Source organism: Physeter macrocephalus, chromosome 4 (assembly GCF_002837175.3).
Source record: "Physeter macrocephalus isolate SW-GA chromosome 4, ASM283717v5, whole genome shotgun sequence".
Classification (NCBI taxonomy): domain Eukaryota; kingdom Metazoa; phylum Chordata; class Mammalia; order Artiodactyla; family Physeteridae; genus Physeter; species Physeter macrocephalus.
In genome coordinates, this window is record NC_041217.1 from 120,114,304 (window position 1) to 120,137,160 (window position 22,857).

General features: G+C 33.2%; 1 protein-coding gene across 1 annotated transcript in view; it reads left to right on the forward strand.

Moving 5' to 3' along the window:
- The window catches only part of LRRIQ3 (leucine rich repeats and IQ motif containing 3), a 236,253-nt gene that overhangs the window by 139,712 nt on the left and 73,684 nt on the right, over positions 1–22,857 (forward strand). Inside the window, exon 6 of the mRNA XM_024119868.2 lies at positions 16,447–16,555. Within this exon, the coding sequence (XP_023975636.1) occupies positions 16,447–16,555 (109 nt within the window). The remainder of the gene's footprint in view (positions 1–16,446; positions 16,556–22,857) is intronic.

A 22,857-nucleotide genomic window follows, 5' to 3' on the forward strand; every position in this document is an offset into this window, starting at 1 on the left:
TTGACTCCTGACCTCCTGAGCCACCAAACCTGTACTTTAGTTTAAAAGTTGTTTCTTCCTGATGTCCAGATAGTCTGAGAACAAAAGCTGCTTTGAGTGCTGGGCTTACCTCGCTGGTGTCTTGCCTTCCTGACTTTCTTGATAAATCTCTCCTGTTTTTCAAAAGACTTAAAAATTATTTCATCTGGCATTTATAAACTTCAGAATTGGCCCAAATTTCTATTCTACCAATTGTGGATGCATCTTGACTCTCTATGTTTCCCTTCTGTTATTAAATAACTAGTACAGTTTTCTTTTGACCTGATAACCATCCTCTTTTGTTTGAGTATGTTTTAAATCTCAAATCTGATTTAGTTTGTGTTGATTTTATAATTTAAAGTGTTAAATTTATTAGTCAGTGTTTCTTCTTCCTATCACTGCCATAACAGTCTGTGTGTTGTACATTACTTCTTTTTAAAAAAATTTATTTATTCTATTTTATTTTTTATTTTTGGCTGCATTGGGTCTTTGTTGCTCTGTGTGGGCTTTCTCTAGTTGTGGCGAGCAGGGACTACTCTTCGTTGCGGTGCACGGGCTTCTCATTGCAGTGGCTTCTCTTGTTGCGGAGCATGGGCTCTAGGCATGGGGGCTTCAGTAGTTGTGGCTCACAGGCTCTAGCGCTCAGGCTCAGTAGTTGTGGTGCATGGGCTTAGTTGCTCTGTGGCATGTGGGATCTTCCTGGAAGAGGGCTTGAACCTGTGTCCCCTGCACTGGCAGGCAGATTCTTAACCACTGCATCACCAAGGAAGCCCATGTATGTTGTACATTACTTCTTGATATTGTGCAACTATTCTGTATTTGGGGGAATATGTACCTAATAATTGTCAGCACTCTTTTTTTACAGGTGAATTCTAATAGCATTTTATCTCAGTTTAAAAAAAAAATGGCTTTGTAGGTTTCTGTTTCTGTTCTAAGTAATACAGCTTGAAACTTGATTCATTATGACTTTGTAAATGCCACTAAATTATTTGTATTTAGGATTCAAAAAGAAATAAAACATATTAAAATTCTATTAATAAATTCAAAGGTTCTGAAAGTGTTATATGGTTAATTTTTGATAAATGTGTTGTTTTGCACATTTTAGTTATTTTATGCTTCAGTTTTAGCAAATGCTAAAAAAAAATTCTGCATGTCTATTTGGCTTTTTGTTTACATTGTTGAATTATCATGAAGAATAATACTTTATAGTTTTTTAAAAACTTGAATCCTGAATCACATGGAAAATCAGGTCTCTTTCTATTATATTTATTATTTTTTGGTACTTCACATTTTTGACATTTCATTAGAATTCTGACAAGCACTACCAAAACTGTATTGTTAACTTCACAATATTTTTTATAACATCTCTACTGAGATATGACTTACATAACACAAAATTCATCCTTCTTAAGTATATAATTCAGTGGTTTTTAGTCTTTTTACAAAGTTTTGCAACCATTATCACTATCATATTCCAGAACATTTTCATCAACCCCAAAAGAAATCCCATACCTATTAGCAGTACTCCCAACAGGCCTTAACAACCATTAAGCTATTTTCTATCTCTATGAGTGTGCCTATTCTGGGCATTTAATATAATTGGAAGATAAAATATGTGGGCTTTTGTGTATGGCTTCTGTCACTTAACATGTTTTTAGAATTTATCCATGTTGTAACATGTATAAGTCCTTTATTCATTTTTATAACTGAATAATATTTCACTGAATGAATATACCACACTTTAAAATCCATTTATTACTTGGGTTGCTTCCAATTTATGACTGTTATTAATAATTCTGCTATGAACATCCATGTACACATATTTGTGTAGACATACTTTTCAGTTTTTTTGTGTATATGTCTAGTATTGAAATAACAGGATAATATGGTAATTTTATGTTTAACTTTTTGGGGAACTGCCAAACTGTTTTCCACAGCAGCTGTGCCATTTTACATTTACATCATCAATGTATGAGAGTCCTAATTTCTTCAAATCCTCACCAACACTTATTATTTTCTGTATTTTTAATTATAGCCATCATAGTGAGTATTAAGTGGTACTTCATTGTGGTTTAGATTTGCATTTCCCTAGTGAGTGATAATGCTGAGAATCTTTTCATATATTTATTGGCCATTTGTATATCTTCTTTGAGGAGCTATCTATTCAAATATCCTTTGATCATTTTATAATAAGTTGTCTTTTTATTGTTGAATTATAAAAATTCCTTATATATTTTTGATACAAGTCTCTTATTATATGTATCATTTGAAAACATTTTCCCATTTTGTGGGTTGTCTGTTCACTTTCTTAATGGTAAATTTTTAATTTTGATGAAATCCAATTTACATGGGTATTTTTGTCACACATTTTTCTTATGACATCTAAGAAACCATTTTCTAAACCAGTGTCTCAAAGATTTATTTTTATGTTTTTTTCTAAGAGTTTTATAAATTTAGCTCCAAAATTTAGGCATATGATTCATTTTGCACTAATCTTTATATAGTATGAGATAGAGGTTCAAAATCGTTTTTATATTGGATATCCAGTTGTCTAGCACCATTTTTTTTGGGGGGGGGGGAAGGAAAGAAAAAAAACCTCGTCCTCCTCCTATTGAATTATCTTGGTACCCTTGTGAGAACTTGATTGACCATATGTAAATATGTATTTATGGACTCTATTCCATTGATCTGTATGTCTATCCCCCACAATCATTTTGTCATTCCAGAATTATTATTATTTAAATAATATGCTACTGAAAAAGAAGCCCAATATCTTAAGAATCTCTAGCAGTGTAGTTTAACTATTGTGTTATACTTTAGATTTAAATCTGTTATCCTCGAATTTGTGTTTGATGTCATCATACTCAAATTCAAAGATAAATCAACATGCAAACTCCTCTCATGTGAACAAATGATATATTATTTACCTCCAAATTTTTGAAAAGTTTGCAATTTTAAGATTCATGGATGGACAGAAAATTTGATGTGGAGAGAAAGTTTCTAACCGTTGACAAGTGGAAAGAATATTCAAAGACCTTAAGAGACAATTGATTTTTCCATCCATAGAACATTTATTTATCCCATTGATAGACCACATGGTATATTGCAAATTTCATGGCCTTCATAATCACAAAATCAACTTTGCCTGCATACTTTAAATGTAATAGATATATACTGGCATAAATTTATACACATAAATATGTATCAATATAAATATTTTTGATATATGAGTGTTAAAACTTGGTTTTATTTTTTTATTAATTTTTATTGGAGTATAGTTGCTTTACAGTTTTTTGTTAGTTTCTGCTGTACAGCAAAGTGAATCAGTTATACGTATACATATATCCACTCTTTTTTAGATTCCCTCCCCATTTAGGTCACCACAGAGCATAAATTTCAAGTACTGTTCTCTAACTTCAGTGCTCAGCATACTATGGGAATATCAAGAAGAGTGGAAATTTTCGTTCTTTTGGAATTTGTTGTTTAGATGAGGTAACAGAATAATGACCAATACATCTATATAAATAAGCACCAAATATGTGATGGAACATATAAAAAAATGAATGTCAAAAAAGAAAAGATCAAGGGTCAGACTGAAAAAAAAACTATATGAACAAAGTTGTGGAGGTGAAAATTAGCTTTGCAAATGTGTGAATGGGAAAGAAACTATGAGAGGAATTGTGGAAACTGAAGTTGGATAGGGACATTAATGGACATTTTAATTTTCACTTGAGTGTTTAAAATGATTATTTAGAAAGAAAAATTATCTCTATACATTTTAATACCATATACACAGTTACATACCTATCAAATTACTTAGAATTAACAAGTTACATTTGCTATTCAACTTTGTGTAGGATATTGGGCAATCAGATATTAGGATGATTATTTAATTATTTATGATGTAAAGGAGAGAGTAAAGAGTGAAATTTTATAGCTATCAGCCTTAATTTTTCTATGTATTAAAATGTCACAGACAGAGGACAAGAGAATGTAGGAAGGTTTCCAGAGGCTAGATGAAAGAGCATAATAGAGACCATAGATTCCAGTAGTTTATGGGCATTTTATAATTTTGTGTCAGTTTATCTTTTCAATGTTTCTTGCTTACTATTCTGTTGTACACAGTACATGTCAGCTGGTTCAGTCTCTTCACCTTTCTATTCAGTCTCCTGTTTGCCTCATGTTTTCCTTATGTAAATTAATCATTATCTATTTATTTCACATCTGCCTAATTCATTTTCCCAGTTTCTTCAATATGCTTTCCAGTGAGCTCAACCTTCTGATAATATTTACATTTAAAAAAGTATCATGCAAATTGGAACTTTAAAATGCATTTTATCTTGCAATTCATGGGGAATGGTATATTAATGAAAGCAAAACTGGTTAGGCTAAGAAAGCATTTGGACTTGGCCATTGGAGCAATACAGGAGACAGAATGGTTATAGTGCTAGGAACTAGCAAAGGAGGGTCAGTGTGGTAAGTAGCTTTATATCCAGTGAGCTCTATTCACTGTCCACATGGCTAGCAGCATGTAACCAACTAATATGAAAAGTTGAGCAACATTGAAATTGGGTCAGGTTGAGAAAGAAAGCTGGTATTAATGAAATCTGTTATTGAGTATCAAAGCCTAGACACTGTGCTCAATGACTGTTTTAAAAAGAAAACTAGTACTAAAGACTGGATTGCTAGAATGGAGGCTTGGAAAATGGTCCAAGGCAGATGTCAAGGTAGAACTGGGAAACATTTCAAAGGCAGAACAGAGTGGTGAAGGCTTCAGAATGACACAAAATACTAATTACCATAATTATGTGTTAGGCTATGAGCAAAGGTAAATTAATAGGGAACTCCAAGTATTAGTCTGGAGACTAGTCTTATTGTCTTATAGACTTAGTTTTATTATCTCCAATCATAGTTAGGTCCTAGAATTGGAAGGAAAATGGAGTCTGTATGTTGGAGATTTAGTAGCTCCAAAGGAGGGAAAAGATGATTACAGAAATAGAGCATTATATCTTGCCAGCAGCTTTTCCTTCAGGAAAGAACCATTACTGCATACTGTGAAAGATTCTAGTATGAGAATTAAGCTCGGTGGAATTAACTATATTTGATCTTGGCTGCTATGAATCAGTTAGCCAGTTATTGAGAGCAAAATCTCTTCTTTTTCAGCAATAGGGCTAATATATAAAAGCATTGCTATGTGTTCCCTCCAATTCACCTCCATTCCAGTACATTGCCTTCTTTCTACAATTACACCATCAAACAGTCTCCATCTCAAAGCAGGCACTAAAATGTCTTTGTTCATTCACCTTAAATTAAGTTTTTGGTGCCAAGGCCAAAACCTCCGTCCTGGAATCTCATCTTTACTTCCTTTTGTTGAAGAATGAGATTATTCCTATGATTGTACCTCTTTATCTATTTCTCTCTTCAGCTTACAGCATTAAATAAAAGGATAAAGTTCCTGATATCATCCAGAACAAAGATTTCTTCTTTTTTAATGTTAGAGGAAATTAGTTTCTCTTAGTTGGAATATTGTTACTAGTATTTGTCTTACGCATATTTCTATTTAAATTTATTTATACCATACTGTATTATGTGAATGTCTTAACTCTAGGAATATAAGCCACTTTATGACAGGTTGTAATTTAGTTGTTTTGCCACCTTTTACCTAGCATAGTCATATGCACATAAGTGGCACTCAACAAATATTTACTGATTTAAAATACTATTCACTGCATTTACAAGAAGTATAATCCAAACTCTAGTTATACTTTTTGAGTCATAATTTATAGCTCATAGAGTCATTTTAGTATATTTTCTGAAAATATTAATCCACTGTGCTAGTATGAAAAGAGTAGGTAATAGAATTCTGCTTATCATTGAGATATTTGTATGGGGGCAGGAAGAATTAAGGTTGTCATTGAAAGAAGATAGATTAAAATAAGATGCAAGTCAAAGTAAAATACAGAGTTCAAAAGGATCTTACAAAGTTATGAACTATGCAGGTAAAACAGATTTTCTTTCTGGTCCTGTTACACTAGAACTTAGAACACCTTTCAAAGATAGAGAAGGAAAAGGGATTACCATACTGTGGTAATAAGAATAAAACTCATTATTCTGTAAATGCTATAGGCCAATGATATAAACAAACTAAATTATATAGATAAATTAATAATGGATCCTTAATGGGATATTAAAGTAAATGAAAATGTTTTTGCTGGATAGCCTTAACTGTTCACAGTGTTTCTTTTCACTACTATTAGAGGTGGGATATTTGATTTAGGGGCAATTGATCTGACATACTGTGCCAAGTCATTATTTTCCCCAAATCTTAGGAATGCTGATGTAATTTTGAAAATACTAGTTCAGAAACACCATTAGAGTTTTATACAAGATCCACATGTTTTTAAATTGGTGTATAATGTTTATGTGAGAAATTGTGTATATTTTCAATTACTAAATATTTATAGGAAATGCATACACTCATTTCATAAGAAAAATCTTAGGGGAGAGAAGAGGTAGAAGAATATTTTAAAATTATGCCTTTCCTTTTTAGTTTTAAGTTTTGAGTTCATTGAAATGTGAAAAACCTATCATTCATGTTTTTAGGTTTCTTGCTATCATATAGAGAGCCATGATTATTAGAATTCATGAGCACCAAAAAGCAAATCTGGAGCTCACTGTCCTCAAGGCAAAATATAATGTTTGCTGATTATCATTAACTAATGGTACACCTCAAGAGTTTAACTGTATTTTTTTCCATCTTTAAACTTTATTACTGTATTTTTATTCAGGGTAAAAAAAAATTATGGGTCAATTTTCACTGAAGTGGGCTGGATTTATGTATTCATCTCTCATCAGTGTCAAAAGGAATTGTGCCCATCATTCCCTGGACAACAGGATGAAAACCTGTCTCTGATTGGACACTAGGGATATCAGCTGTAAACACAAGATAAGTGTAAAGTTGAAAAGAGAAATACACTTAATAATTCATCCAAGCCAGCATAATTTAACGATTTGAAACTTGCATAAAACTGTTCATGAAATTATTTACTTCCTCATGCGAGAAAGCTAAGATTACCATTTTTAAGTGCAGTGAAACGTACCAGCATAAAAAAATTTGCTTTGCAAAGACTGCTAATGCAAAACTTTTCAAGCTGTCCATCTTTTTAAATAAAAAGATAATAAAATGACCATTCTTTACCACTTACTTAAAATGAATTTTTATTTATTCAAGGTAGAGAGAGTGGCTATTTCAATGTATTTTAATATTGTCTAAGCCTTGAGTGACAAAGATTTGTGTACTATGACTCACCTAGAAATTGACAATATTGAATTTTCTCAAAACAAATTTAGGTACCATGACGTGGAAAATATTAATTATTGAATCATATTGCTTCTCTCTGATCTATGTAAAATAATTTTAGAGATATTCCATCTAAGCATGGGTTTTGGTGATTATATCCACCTAGAAAGCCTGTAGAGACTCACAGTAAATTGCAGGCATTTCTTTATATATAAGTTTTTGTTTAACAAAATATAAGGATTCTGACAATACCTACTTTATTAGCTTAAGAACTGAAAATAAGCCTGTTTGCATTTGAAAGTTTGGTAACTACAGTTTTGAGTCGTTTAATCCAGCCTCAGGAATGTTGGACTTCATGTAAATAATAAACATTTGGACCATGGTGGAAATATTTCCAATAAGAGCAGTAGGGCTGAGGTTGTTTAGGAAGCTGTGTTGGATACATTGTGAAGCTGGACAGACTGTGATTTGTACTGAGGCTGTAGAACTTGCAGGCTGGCAACTCAGGGTCAGGTAAAGCACTTTATTGAACATCTCTATCTGTCTATCTCCTGAGTGTGTGTACGTATTTTATACACACACACATATGTATGCATATCTATTATATAATCTACTTTTTGCTCAAAACAGTCCCTGCAGTTCCTGAGATATATGTATCATTTGTAGGGAAGAAGTAAAATTATACGGCATTAAAAACAGCTGTTTTAGTCCTTAGTCTAGTAATAAGAGCTTGTATGAAGCAACATTTACAAATATTCTGAATTCCGCAAATGAGTATATTACTCCCAGTTGCAGAAGGCTAAATCCTAAATTTTAGAAAATATTATCCAAGCAATTGTTACTGAGTCAATTTAATAGTTTATAAGTATGTATTTATAAAGCATATTTAATTTGGTTATAATATGCTTTACTTTAGAAACATGATTATATATATGGCTACTATATTAATTTATTGAGACGTTTTCTTTATGGTAATATAATCCCCTCTTCGGATTCTAAACCAATTTAAACCATAAACTTTCTAAAATGCTAGATTTGCTTAAGGTGTGTAGGTTGGAGAACAACCTAAACATCATAAAACATTAGAGGTCTCTGTTCTTTTCTCCTCTTCTCCCAAATATAAACATTGTTCAAATATACCTAGAAATATAAACTCTTGAGCTGTATATTTTACTGCTAAGGAAAAAAGGGTGTTTTTTTCCTAGAAAATTCTATTTCACTGCCCATCATTAAATTTTATACTAGCATGTGAGTGGTCTCATTTGGGGATTACTTAAGCAGTGTTAACTTATATTACTAATACATACTATATCCCTTTCATTTAAAAATGATTAGATTGAAAATTATTTATTTACTAAATAATTTACTAAATATTATTTTAATCAATTGAGTTAACGTTTGAGGCTTAATAAAATGCACATTTTATCAGGAATGTGTTTAGCATTCAACCTGTGCTTTCTACTATGTTTTTCTCACTTTCAATGTCTTTATCTTGCTTCTCATGTTTTCTATATCTATATAGAGGATTAATCATTAAATTATGCCATATTTTGAGAAGTACAGAATTTAAATATTCACAAAATAATAACGTTGTACCTATGCCTAACATGGTGCCATGGATATAGCTGGCACTCAATACATATTTGTTAAAAAAAACTAATCAAATGTCTCAATCCTTTTTTGTTATTTGTGAGTTGATACTGCAACAGAGATTGAAGAATCCCGTCAAAGTGGTGCAGGTGCAGGGATATTGAGATAAGTAAACCATGGCCCCCGTCCTCAGAGAGAATAATTTCTTCTAGGGATGAAAAATATACTTAACTATTGTATAAGGTAGAATGCAATAAGTGCTTGAAAATTATGAACAAAATTATATCGATTATGTAGTTACACTCTTTTTAAAATGTGATCCTTAGGCAAACAAGATACAGAATTATTTTCAATTATTACTATAAAATATGTTGTCTATTAGACAATGTAAAAAATATATTTTTAAAAGGATTATGAATAGAATTGTACTGTCATGTAAATAGTAATCAAATACATTTCTGGAGAGATTTTTCAAAGAAACATAAACTTGTATACTCCGAAATATCCTCATGCCCTTTACTTTCATTCCTCTGCCTACTATCAATTATTACCATTCATGAACTACTGTTGTGTTCTCTAAACTTGAAATTGTAACTTAGTCTAAACTCTGGAAGTTTGCAGCATCTCTTTTTTACTGGGTTTGACAACCACTACTACTAAGCAGTTGCTGTATTACCAGTGTTATATAGCAAAGAGTGGGCCTCAATGATTTACTCATTGGCACTCTAATCTTGGTGAGGAGAGAGCTTAGACTTTAATCATTCTTAAACTGAGGGAGCATATCTTCCTGTAATGCTTTTTTCCCCACATGTTCTTTAACTGGACAATTGCAGCAAAATATAATTTCAGCCATCCTCATTTCCCGTGGCTACTTTTTTGTATAGAAGAGAAAAGTCACATTTCTTTCTATATCTACTAGGTTTCTCCTGTATTTGTTTATCCAGGTCATCCTTTGTGAATTCTCCTCCCCATATATCAAGAGTATTATTACTTCACTTCTAGTCTTCATTGTTAAAGTAAGATTGGGATCAAATACAAGGTAGTAGCAATTTTCCAAATATCAGTTAAACCTGCCAGTTGCTTAAAGGGGACTATCTTAAAAAGTAACGTTTTCCTCATAAAATTTTTATCTTAAATCATGCCCCTTCCTCCATGTTTTTTCCTGTTAACCAGCACTTATTCTTTAAAGCAGAGATCAAGTGGACCTTGCAATACATGGATCACTATACATTAGCCTCCCCTCTGGTGAAGGCTTTGCTTGCTAAGTTAATGAGAGGGTGTGTAGTCAAACACTAGAACTAACAGGTTTTCATTCAGACATAAAAGAACAACTTTTTTTAGTTTCGGTTTTAGTATACTCCTAAAGTTATCTCTTTGAGTATTATATAGAAGACCTAAGATCTGGATTAGCACTTTTAAAGATGATGTCTTGGCTGAGAAGAGGAAAGGCAACAGAAACAACAACAAAAACAACAAATGGGGCTTCCCTGGTGGCGCAGTGGTTGCGCGTCCGCCTGCCGATGCAGGGGAACCGGGTTCGCGCCCCGGTCTGGGAGGATCCCACATGCCGCGGAGCGGCTGGGCCCGTGAGCCATAGCCGCTGAGCCTGCGCGTCCGGAGCCTGTGCTCCGCAATGGGAGAGGCCACAACAGTGAGAGGCCCACGTACCACAAAAAAAAACAAAACAAACAAAAAAAAAACCACAAATGGGGTAGGATACCAAGGGGCTGATGTCTTGGCTGTGATTCTAAAGAGGTTTTTGGAATCATCCTTGAAATGGAGACTATTTACAATGAATAATATATAATATAGACAAAACAAACGCTTGCTCGGGTATAGGACAGTATAGATAGTACAGGGATAAATAGATAACAATGAGTCTGTTAACAATATGCTTTGATCAAAGACTTATAATTTCCTTTAAAGTCAAAGGACTCTGATTTGCATAATATATAATGTGAAAACAAAACCAAACAATCTTCAGAACACTAACTAGCCTAAGTTTAGAAACTCAAACCACTAAGGATTGAAAAGGAATCTTGATTTTCAAAGACAGAAAATTTGACATAAATTATTTACCCTTGGTCTAGAAAGGAGTTTGAGGAAATTGTTACCACTGTCACCACTCCTTAGTATTAAATGATAAATTATCATTTCTCTTTTGAAAATTAAATATCTAGTCCAGTCATCCATCTGATATTTTACAACCATGTACGTGTTTGGTTTGTCAATTACAGGAAGCTCCATAGATCCTTAATCTATTCCAATTTTCAGTAGTACTCTGAGAATTTTTTTTTCTCACTATGATTGAATGATATTTAATCATATACGGATTATCTCTCCCTATTTCCATACCTCTTATAGATGATTTTTTCTTAGCTTCTCCACTCAGTACCATCAAAGAAGAGTTCTTTCATTGTCATTGTGATGTAGGTAGATAGATACATGTGCCTGAATAAATACATAATTATTCATATAATTATGTTTTTTTGTGGGTATTGAGAAATGATAAAGTAAAAGATGCTTCAGAAAATTTAGAGAATCTGTGTTGATGTACATGATAAAGAGCTTAGAAGAAGGGGATAGGATAATTGTAAAGGGTTGCTCAGTGAAATGCTTTGGAGTAACCATAGAGTATGAAAAATATCAGGAATGAAAGAATAGAATATTGAAAAGTGTTACTTGGGGTAGAGTCCTTTAAAAAATATGAGCTAGGAATTTATTTAAAAATTATGTCCAGTTGTTAGATGCTTTCCAAAAAATGAAGTTTATATTATATTATTTTATGTTAGCTGAAGTTCCTAAACCTTCACTCATTCCTTCTAGCACTTCTCTTTAGTACTATTCATTCAACATGTAACAAATAATTATTGAGCATCTGCTGAGTGCCAGGGGCCATTCCTGGCTTTGAGTAAACAGGATAAGAAAAGTCCTTAGCCCCTTGTGGTCTAGATTCTAAGGAAAAAACAAACAAACAAACCCAAGATGTAACCCTAGTAAACAAACAAATAAAATTGTGATAAATGTTATGAATTAAATATATAAGGTCCTGAAATAGGGAATAATAGGAGGATGCCCACTTCTCATAGGATTGTCACAGAATGTTTTTATCTGAGAAGATAATATTTACAATTAAGGCCTAAAGGATGGGAAGCTAGCCATGCAAAGTATAGGAAGGAGAGTGTTCTAGGCAGAGGGAAGAGCTTACACAAGGATCTGAGGTGTGCAGTAACTTGTTTTAGTTGAGTTGGGTTCAAGGGACTGAATGAAATCCAGTATGGCAGGAGTGTAGTGAACAAAGTTGAGTAGCACAAGATGTGTTTGATTGTGTAGTCAAGGGCTATATTTTGCTGGGTTTTTGTACCTCATAGTAAGGACTGAGCACCTTGGACAGCCATTATGGGATTTTAAAGCTAAAGAGAAACATGATCATATTTACCTTTTGACAAATATAAATATATCTTGTAACAGCTAGGGTTAAGGCAGAGACCAATAGGAAGCTATTTCTGTTTGGAAGGGATGATTATAGCTTACAGTAGAGAAGTAAAGTGAAAACAGAGAGAAGTGAACAGATTTGAAATAGATTCAGGAGGTAGAATTGCCAAGATTTTCTGATGACTTAGATAAAGTGTTTCAGAAAAAGGATAAAATAGAGATGAAATGCTAAATTTTTATGGTTTGAGTAAGAGAATGGTATCATTTTACAAGATGAGGAAGATGGCAGTTGGAGGATGTGAGAAGCCCGGATCTCTTTGTTATCTCTTCTCTACACTAGATTTATACATGGCTTATTTACATAGGGCTTACTTTAAAAATAATTCAGTAGGTAGGCTCCTTTCTTTTCATGTTCCAGGTTATCTATAATCATCTGAAAATATGTTGCCCTGACTTGAAACAGTACTTCAGCTATGGTTCAGAAATGAATATGCTAAGATTCTAGATGGAATGCTTATACAGCATAAAGTCATCACACAATGGACTTTTAATTTACTCTTAACTAAAATATTTTTTTATCATTCATGTTTTTAAATCATATTATTGTAGTCATTAAATTCATTTTGCCCAGCTGAAATATTTATTCCTATTAACATTCATCTATTCAGTTTGACCCATTGCTCCAGTCTATTGTTAATGTTTAAAATTTGTCCAGTATTAACTGATTTTGTTCTTTTACCACCCCCTTTGAAAATTTGATAAGCATTTTCTTTATATTTTTATTCACATCATTCATATAACTATTGATCAGCACAGGGCTAAGAACATGTCCACATATCAAGACATTAGAGATATCCCTTCAGGTTGGCATCATTTTTGTTAATCCTTACTCTTTTCCATGTGATAACTCAACATCTTTGATCTCCACCTAATCATACTGTCTTTTCATAAGTAGTGAAAGTGTTTATCAAACATGTTGCTGAAATGCAGGTTTATCATATCAAGGATATTTGGACCTGAATTAATTCTGACCCTGTTAAAAATAAAATTATATCTGATATAATTAGTTTATTTTCAATATATATTGCTCCTTGGTGACTGTTTCTTTTCTAAATGCTACCAAAAATCCTTTAAATGTTTTCCTAAATTATTGAAGACCAGTGTTAATTTAAGGCACTTTAATTAATAGAATATCCTTTCTGTTATTGAAAACAAGATATTAGATTTTCTCCAGTGTTGTCATAACTTGTTTTCTCTGTCATTTTGAAGATCAATCAATAAATGGGCACATCCTTTCTTTTTTTTCTTACAGTACATAAAACAAACATCCCATTTTCTTTATGTTGGCAGCTTGTATAAGCCTCAGTTCATTTAGGGCTTTAGACACTCTGATCATTTTTCTATAGATTTGTTTCACTATCACATATGCACCCTTTGTCATGGTTCTTCTTTTATAAAAGCCAAGGAAGGGAAAATTATTTTAAATGATGACAAACAATGATATGTGGATAGTATATGAAAAAGGCTAAGTGGGCAAACTAAAGAAAATATATTTCTAAAAGGAACAAGCTAGCTATTGATTTGACTTGGAGGCTTTTAAATTTCATGATTCTGCAAATTAACTTTATTTGTGATAGAGTCTGGATACTCAGATCTGACAGATAGATATATACCTTTAAATTTTTTTCCTTATTCTTTTCGGGGTGTAAAGAAATAAGTACTAGTGGAAACAGAATTGTTGAATATATCCTTTCATTCCACTTTCATTATTTTCTCATGAGGAGAATATAAGTGTGAGATCTAGAGCACAGAAAGGGTCCATTTCTATGACTGAAGTAGAATTTGAGGTGATTTTTAACATATGATGAATTGCATTGTCAGGAGAGAAAGACAGTAGTTACCAAAATAGAGCAAAATTCATAGAAGTAAGAAGATATAAGAATGATGATATGGCCTGAAGAAGATTGATGGACAAATTTGAGGTTGAAAAAGCATTTAGAACTGATTGTTTGCTGATTTGATTGCAAAACAGTGGTCTACATTTTTTGTCATATTTTAATAGTAAGATTTGAGCCCAAATGAAAATAGGAACAGCATTATTTAAAATATTGTCATATTTTGATAGTATATTATTATATTATATTTATTCTTGACAACCTTAAAAAATTTCTAAATGTAAAGAGAATAGGTTAACTCAAAAGTAGCTCTTTATTTGTCTTTCTAGCAAAAAGTAATATTTTTGTCATGTAAAGACTGAAAATAGTGTTGTGTAAGAGTTATAGTGAAGGATTTTTTAGAGAAGAATAAAAACAGATTCTTTCCAGGATGAGATAATACCTAGTACCTATCATGAGCATTAAAAAAAATTCTTGCACAATGAGTCACTGCATAGAGACTATGTTTTCAAAAAATCAGTTAGAGGACATTACATATAAAATTTAAAATATAAAAAATAAGCTCAAAGATATTTAATTAAATATATCTGTATTATATGGTGTAGGAATTTGGGCATAAAATTGTAAGTACAGGAGACTAGGACACATATCCAAGTGTTTCTTCTAAATTGTAGAGTAAAGGAGGTTTGGATAAGTGGACAGTCAAGGCAGGGGAAATATGAAAAAAATTATCTGTTTAAAAATTCTATCAGCTATCACATGTTAGAGAATTTATGTGACTTTTTCTCCCCTTGGATGAAGGTAATGCTATTCACCACAACTAGAAATAAGTATTAATAGGTTTAGAGGAAAGATATGACTTCAAATCTCTTGAGTATGTTGTGTCTGTGACATTTTCCAGGGCGAAAGAACACAGCTCATGGTGGTTATGAGTATTACATAAATTAATATCTATAAAGAGCTTAAAATAATGGCAAATGATAAGCACTGTACAAGTATTCCATAAACAAATATTCAGAACCAAGCATCTCAGAAAAGAGATCTATCTGAGGATATATATTTGTGAATCTTCAGAATTTAGACCAGTGGTTCTCATCAAGGAAAGCATAAAATCCTGGGAAAGTTTTTCCAAATACAAACATATGTCCCTTCCCAAGATTCTGATTTTTTTAATTTCCTGTAGCAGACTGTTAGTTGCCTACAGATATCTGTCCTTCTCTTCTTTCTTGGTAACAGACCCACCATTTTACTCCAGGAAGTAAAGTACCTAGCTAAAAGGCTTCATTTCTTACCCTCTCCGTTTTAGTTGTGGGAGGTCAGTGAGTTATGAACAGAAATTATTGGAAGGGCCTCTGGGAAAGTTCCTTAAGACACATGGCCTGTGCCCTTTTGTCATTTTATCCTTTCCTCCATCTTGCTGACTGAAATATAGACATAGTGTTTGATGCTCTAGTAGCTATCTTGACTCATGAGTAAATCTTGAGGCTGGAAGCCATGTAGATGATGCAGTAAGATAGAGATGATACATTTTGAAAGAGCCTGGATTCCTGATTGACCTGGTTCCTCTGTACCAATCCTGAATGGTCTGTGAAGAGAAAGAGAGATAACACAGTATCAATTATTAAAACATCCCCAACCAGTTTACAGACATTGTATAGTTTACATCTGACAATGCCTCTGCTTTACACAAAGCTCCTTATCAATATTCTACTTATTATCCTTTCCACACATATCTGACCCATTTGTACTTTTAAGGCCTGTGATAATTCTGGCCCCATTTATTTCTACCTATTTTACTATCCTTTAGTGTTCTGTGAAATAATTTTGTCCCTCCTTTCTTACTCTGAATCTTCCATCAGGCTTCCTGGGCAACATTATCTTGCTTCTCTTTATTCCTTATTTCTCCTCCCCTCTGATTCCTTTTGTCATGGCACCCTCCTGACAGGTCCCACTTCCCCTCAATTTCCCTTAGAGCATTGTCCAAAGTATATCATTAACTCTTAATAGAAAGATAATTTATCAGAATCATACATAATGGAACTCTTTTCATCTTTTCTTAACTCTGCTTACCTCACAGGTTTTTGCTGTTGTTTTTTAAATAAAAATCAATTATGATAATGTATTATAATACATGTGAGGGTTCTTTGAGAACTCGAAAACATATGAGATCTTATCATTGTTGTCATTGCTTTTATTTTGTTTCTACAGAATATACATTCTTCTGTTGATTTAAAATATTCTAGTGAACAGAGAAAACATGTTTCTTCTATTTTATATGAATTAAAAACAGGAAAACCAAGACATCTCATTCAAAAAGGTTAGTTATATGAATTTTAAAATTATATTTAAGGAACATTTTTTGATGAAGAGTAATTAAATTTGTTAGACGTTGGGCATGTTAATTTTGAACTATAAATATGACTCCATGAAATACATGTTGAGACTTCTAGATAAAATATTCATATCTCTTTCAATAGTTTATAAATATATATATGCAGAAAGTTGTTTCATGGATATGAAGGACCTGATTTTGAGTAGAAGTTGGGAATGAGGAGAAATAAATATTAGCAAGAACCATATTGAACTGATAGTTTTGTTACCATATGGCTGTGCCAGTATGTTACCTCCTTCAGGAAATCTGTCAAGAATCAGATTAATTAATATAAATTATTTCAGTTAAAATGATATTAAATGTCCTTCAGGCTTTGAAGATAATTATTTTTTGTACACAAAAATACATTGTATTGTTAATAAAATTTTGGTCATCATATGTGTACCTGTTTTTATTTTGTTTTTGCAGAATTTCTTCTGATAAAATGTGTTATAATCAGACGACATTCTTTTCTTTACCTCTGTCTTTCACAGAAGAATCATAAAAACAGTTTTGTAAAATAATTTGAAGGTCTTATAACTTTTCTCAAGGTTTCTCTTAAACCTTTTAAACATTATTTTGATAAGAACACTTAGTATGAGCCCTGCCCTCTTAACAGATTTTTAAGTGCACAATACAGTATTGTTAGCTATAGGCACAGTGTTGTGCAGCAGATCTCTAGGACTTTTCCATCTTGTAAAACTGGAATTTTATAATCTTTAAACAGCAATTTCCCATTTTCCCCTCCCTCCATCCTTTTAATTCTGAAATATTTGATTTTTTTTTCCTTTTTAAAAATTCATGGTAGTGTCTTTATCCTTATTGATTTTTTTTTTCTTCTGTGTATGTGAACTGGTCGAACTCTACCAGATCCTCATTTGTCAGGCTTTGTTTGTTATTTCCTCACTTCTTTATGAGGTTCCTGTACTTTATATATTTCCTAAAGCTCTGCATTCTTTTATTTAAAAGTAATTTTATTTTAATCCAGTTACTGAACTCCTAGGTTTATAAACCAAAATAAAATGAAGGAAAAATAATAGTCCCATGCTCCATACCTGCCCACTCACTCTTCTTGCTACCCCAAGACAATAATTACTTAATAATTATTAATGACTCTTCTGTTATTTACTTTTATATTTCCAAGTAATATGCTTATTCTGCTAAAATTTCTTTTTCAATTTTAGATATTATATACAATTTCTACTGTGAAAGATAGAGGTTTAATTATCTTATAAATCCTCCCTAATACACACTCTTAACATGTCCCCTCCTCTTTTCTCCCAATAGAATTATATTATCACTATTTGGGGGTTAATTAATTTTTATTATTTTTATTATTATGGCTATATAAATACTACTCACAGCTGAATCACACAATATATTAGGCTATGTTTGCTTTCTTATACTATTTTTTTTAAACTTGTTTGGAAACCTCATAAGAGTCAAACCTCCACTATCACCAAGCACACCCACATATATATATATTCATGATACTTCTGCTTGAGCCCTTAATTTGCTGATTTAATCAGGACTGCTTGCTTTCTAAACTTGTTCTTAACAGCTGTCATCTTGGTACATCACTTCAGTTGTGATCTCGAGAATTCATTTGTTTCTATGCTGTGTTGTGACCCTTGTTTCCAGGATTCTATATCTTGTTCTTTCTTGGTTTATTTTCTTATGTTAATGCAGTGCTTTCTTCCATTAGTTTACTGAGAATTATATATAGGAGGTAAATTTTTTAAAACCTTGAAAGTCTAAACATGTCTTTATGCTACATTTATGTTTGATTGATGATTTAACTGTGTAGAACCTTCAGAATTTTCTCAGAATTATTTTATTGTCTTCTAGTACCTTTGAGAAGTCCATTGCCATTCAGGTCTCAGTCTGATGTGTGTGAACTTCTGTTCGTTGTTTTTCTCTTCTGACTAGAAACTTTCAGCATTTTATATTTGTACTAGGTGTTCTGCAATTTCACAGTGATTTGGCTCAGATAGTTTTTTGTTTGCTTGTGTAGATTTTCTTTCAATTCAATTTGTGGCTTTTTAATCTGAAAATTTATATCCCTCATTTATCTATATTTCTCTTGTATTATTTTGATGGTAAATATATATAACACAGAACATACCATTTTAACCATCTTAACCGTACATTAAGCATATTTATATTATTGTGTAACCATCATGACCATCCATTTGCAGAACCTTTTCATATGCTTCAACTGAAACACTATACCTATTAAACAATGACTCCCAATTCTCCCCTCCTCCCAGCTCTTGGAAATCACCATTCTACTTTCTGTCTCTAGAATTCCTATGGGTATCTCATAAAAGCGGAATTATACAGTATTTGTTCTTTTGTGACTGGATTATTTTAGTTAGCAAAAGGTCGTAAAAGTTCATCCATGTTGTAACATCTAAGAATTTTTTCTTTTTAAGGTTGAATAATATTCCATTATAAGTACCACATTTTTATCCATTCATTTGTCAATTGACACTTGGGCTGCTTCTACATTTCAGCTATTGTGAATAACGCTGCTATGACATGGGTGTACAGGTATTTCTTTGAGACCCTGCTTTCAGTTGTTTTGTGTGTATACCCAGAGGTGGAACTTCTGGATCATATGATAATTTTATTTTACTTTTTTGAGGAACTACCATATTTTTTTCCACAGTGGCTGTAACACTCTACGTTCTCAATAATAGTGCATAAGAATTCGAATTTCTCCACATACTGACCAACACTGGTTATTTTCCGCTGTTGTTGTTGTTCTGTTATTGTTGTAGTAGTAGTAGCCATCCTAGTGGCTGTGAGGTCATATTTCATCGTGGTTTTGATTTGCCTTTCCATAATCATTAGTGATTTTGAGTATCTTTTTTTCTTTTTTTAACATCTTTATTACAATATAATTGTTTTACAATGATGTGTTAGTTTCTGCTTTATAACAAAGTGAATCAGCTATACATATACATATATCCCCATATCTCTTCCCTCTTGCACCTCGTCTCACCCTCCCTATCCCACCCCTCTAGGGGGACACAAAGCACCGAGCTGCTCTCCCTGTGCTATGCGGGGGCTTCCCACTATCTATCTATTTTACATTTGGTAGTGTATATATATCCATGCCACTCTCTCACTTTGTCCCAGCTTACCCTTCCCCCTCCCCATGTCCTCAATTCCATTCTCTCGTAGGTCTGCGTCTTTATTCCCATCTTTCCCTTAGGTTCTTCATGACGATTATTTTTTTTTTTTAAGATTCCATATATATGTGTTAGCATACGGTATTTGTTTTTCTCTTTCTGACTTACTTCACTCTGTATGACAGACTCTAGGTCCATCCACCTCACTACAAATAACTCAATTTTGTTTCTTTTTATGGCTGAGTAATATTCCATTGTATATATGTGCCACATCTTTATCCATTCATCTGTCGATGGACACTTAGGTTGCTTCCATGTCCTGGCTATTGTAAATAGAGCTGCAGTGAATATTGTGGTACATGACCCTCTTTGAATTATGGTTTTCTCAGGGTATATGCCCACTAGTGAGATTGCTGGGTCGTAGGGTAGTTCTATTTTTAGTTTTCTAAGCAAACTCCATACCGTTCTCCATAGTGGCTGTATCAATTTACATTCCCACCAACTGTGAAAAAGGGTTCCATTTTCTCCACAACCTCTCCAGCATTTAACGTTTGTGGATTTTTTGATGATGGCCATTCTGACTGGTGTGAGGTGATACCTCACTGTAGTTTTGATTTGCACTTCTCTAATGATTAGTGATGTTGAGCATCCTTTCATGTGTTTGTTGGCAATCAGTATATCTTCTGAACAGAATGTCTCTTTAGGTCTTCTGCCCAGTTTTGGATTGGGTTGTTTGTTTTTTTTTGATATTCAGCTCCATGAGCTGCTTGTATATTTTCGAGAAAAAAACCTTGTCAGTTGCTTCGTTTGCAAATATTTTCTCCCATTCTGAGGGTTATCTTTTCATCTTGCTTATGGTTTACTTTGCTGTGCAAAAGCTTTTAAGTTTCACTAGCTCCCATTTGTTTATTTTTGTTTTTATTTCCCTTTCTCTAGGAAGTGGGTCAAACGGGACCTTGCTGTGATTTATGTCATAGAGTGTTCTGCCTATGTTTTCCTCTAAGAGTCTTATAGTGTCTGGCCTTATATTTAGGTCTTTAATCCATTTTAGTTTATTTTTGTGTATGGCGTTAGGGAAGGTTCTAATTTCATTCTTTTACATGAAGCTGTCCACTTTTCCCAGCACAACTTATTGAAGAGGCTGTCTTTTCTCCATTGTATATTCTTGCCTCCTTTATCAAATATAAGGTGCCCATATGCGCTTGGGTTTATCTCTTGGCTTTCTATCCTGTTCCATTGATCTATATTTCTGTTTTTGTGCCAGTACCGCACTGTCTTGATTACTGTAGGTTTGTAATATAGTCTGAAGTCTGGAAGCCTGATTTCTGCATAACCGTTTTTCTCTCTCAAGATTCCTTTGGCTATTCTGGGTCTTTTGTGTTTCCATACAAAATGTGAAATTTTTTGTTCTACTTCTGTAAAAAATGCCATTGGTAGTTTGATAGGGATTGCATTGAATCTGTAGATTGCTTCGGTAGTACCATCATTTTCACAATGTTGATTCTTCCAATCCAAGAACATGGTATGTCTCTCCATCTGTTTGTATCATCTTTAATTTCTTTCAACAGTGTCTTATAGTTTTCTGCATACAGGTCTGTGTCTCCTTAGGTAGTTTTATTCTTAGGGATTTTATTCTTTTTGTTGCAGTGGTAAATGGGAGTGTTTCCTTAATTTCTCTTTCTGATTTTTCATCATTCGTGTATAGAAATGCAAGACATTTCTGTGCATAAATTTTGTATCCTGCTACTTTACCAAATTCATTGATTAGCTTTAGTAGTTTTCTGGTGGCATCTTTAGGATTCTCCATGTATACTATCATGTCTTCTGCAGACAGTGACAGTTTTACTTCTTCTTTTTCAATATGGGTTCCTTTTACTTCTTTTTCTTCTCTGATTGCTGTGGCTAAAATTTCCAAAACTACATTGAATAATAGTGGTGGAGTGGGCAACCCTGTCTTGTTCCTGATTGTAGTGGAAATGGTTTCAATTTTTCACCATTGAGAACGATGTTGCTGTGTGTTGGTCATATGTAGCCTTTATTATGTTAAGGTAAGTTCCCTCTGTGCCTAATTTCTGGAGGGTATTTATCATAAATTGGTGTTGAATTTTGTTGAAAGCTCTTTCTGTGTCTATTGAGATGATCATATGGTTTTTCTCCTTCAATTTGTTAATATGGTTTATCACATTGATTGTGTATATTGAAGAATCTTTGCATTCCTGGGATAAATCCCACTTGATCATGGTGTACGATCCTTTTAATGTGCTGTTGGATTCTATTTGCTAGTATTTTGTTGAGGATTTTTCCATCTATGTGATATTGGCCTATAGTTTTCTTTTTTGGTGACATCGTTTTTTGGTTTTGGTACAGGGTGATGGTGGGCTCGTAGAATGAATTTGGGAGTGTTCCTCCCTCTGCTATATTTTGGAAGAGTTTGAGAAGGATAGTGTTGGCTCTTCACTAAATGTTTGGTTTTTTTTTTTAACATCTTTATTGGAGTATAATTGCTTTACAATGGTGTGTTAGTTTCTGCTTTATAACAAAGTGAATCAGTTATACATATACATATGTCCCCATATCTCTTCCCTCTTGTGTCTCCCTCCCTCCCACCCTCTCTATCCCACCACTCTAGGTGGTCACAAAGCACCAAGCAGATCTCCCTCTGCTATGTGGCTGCTTCCCACTAGCTATCTATTTTACATTTGCTGGTGTATATATGTCCATGACACTCTCTCACTTTGTCCCAGCTTATCCTTCCCGCTCCCCGTATCCTCAAGTCCATTCTTTAGTAGGTCTGCATCTTTTTTTTTTTTTAATGTCTTTCTTGGAGTATGACTGTTTTACAATAGTGTGTTAGTTTCTCCTTTACAACAAAGTGAATCAGTTATACATATACATATGTTCCCATATCTCTTCCCTCTTGTGTCTCCCTCCCTCCCACCCTCTCTATCCCACCACTCTAGGTGGTCACAAAGCACCAAGCAGATCTCCCTCTGCTATGTGGCTGCTTCCCACTAGCTATCTATTTTACATTTGCTGGTGTATATATGTCCATGACACTCTCTCACTTTGTCCCAGCTTATCCTTCCCGCTCCCCGTATCCTCAAGTCCATT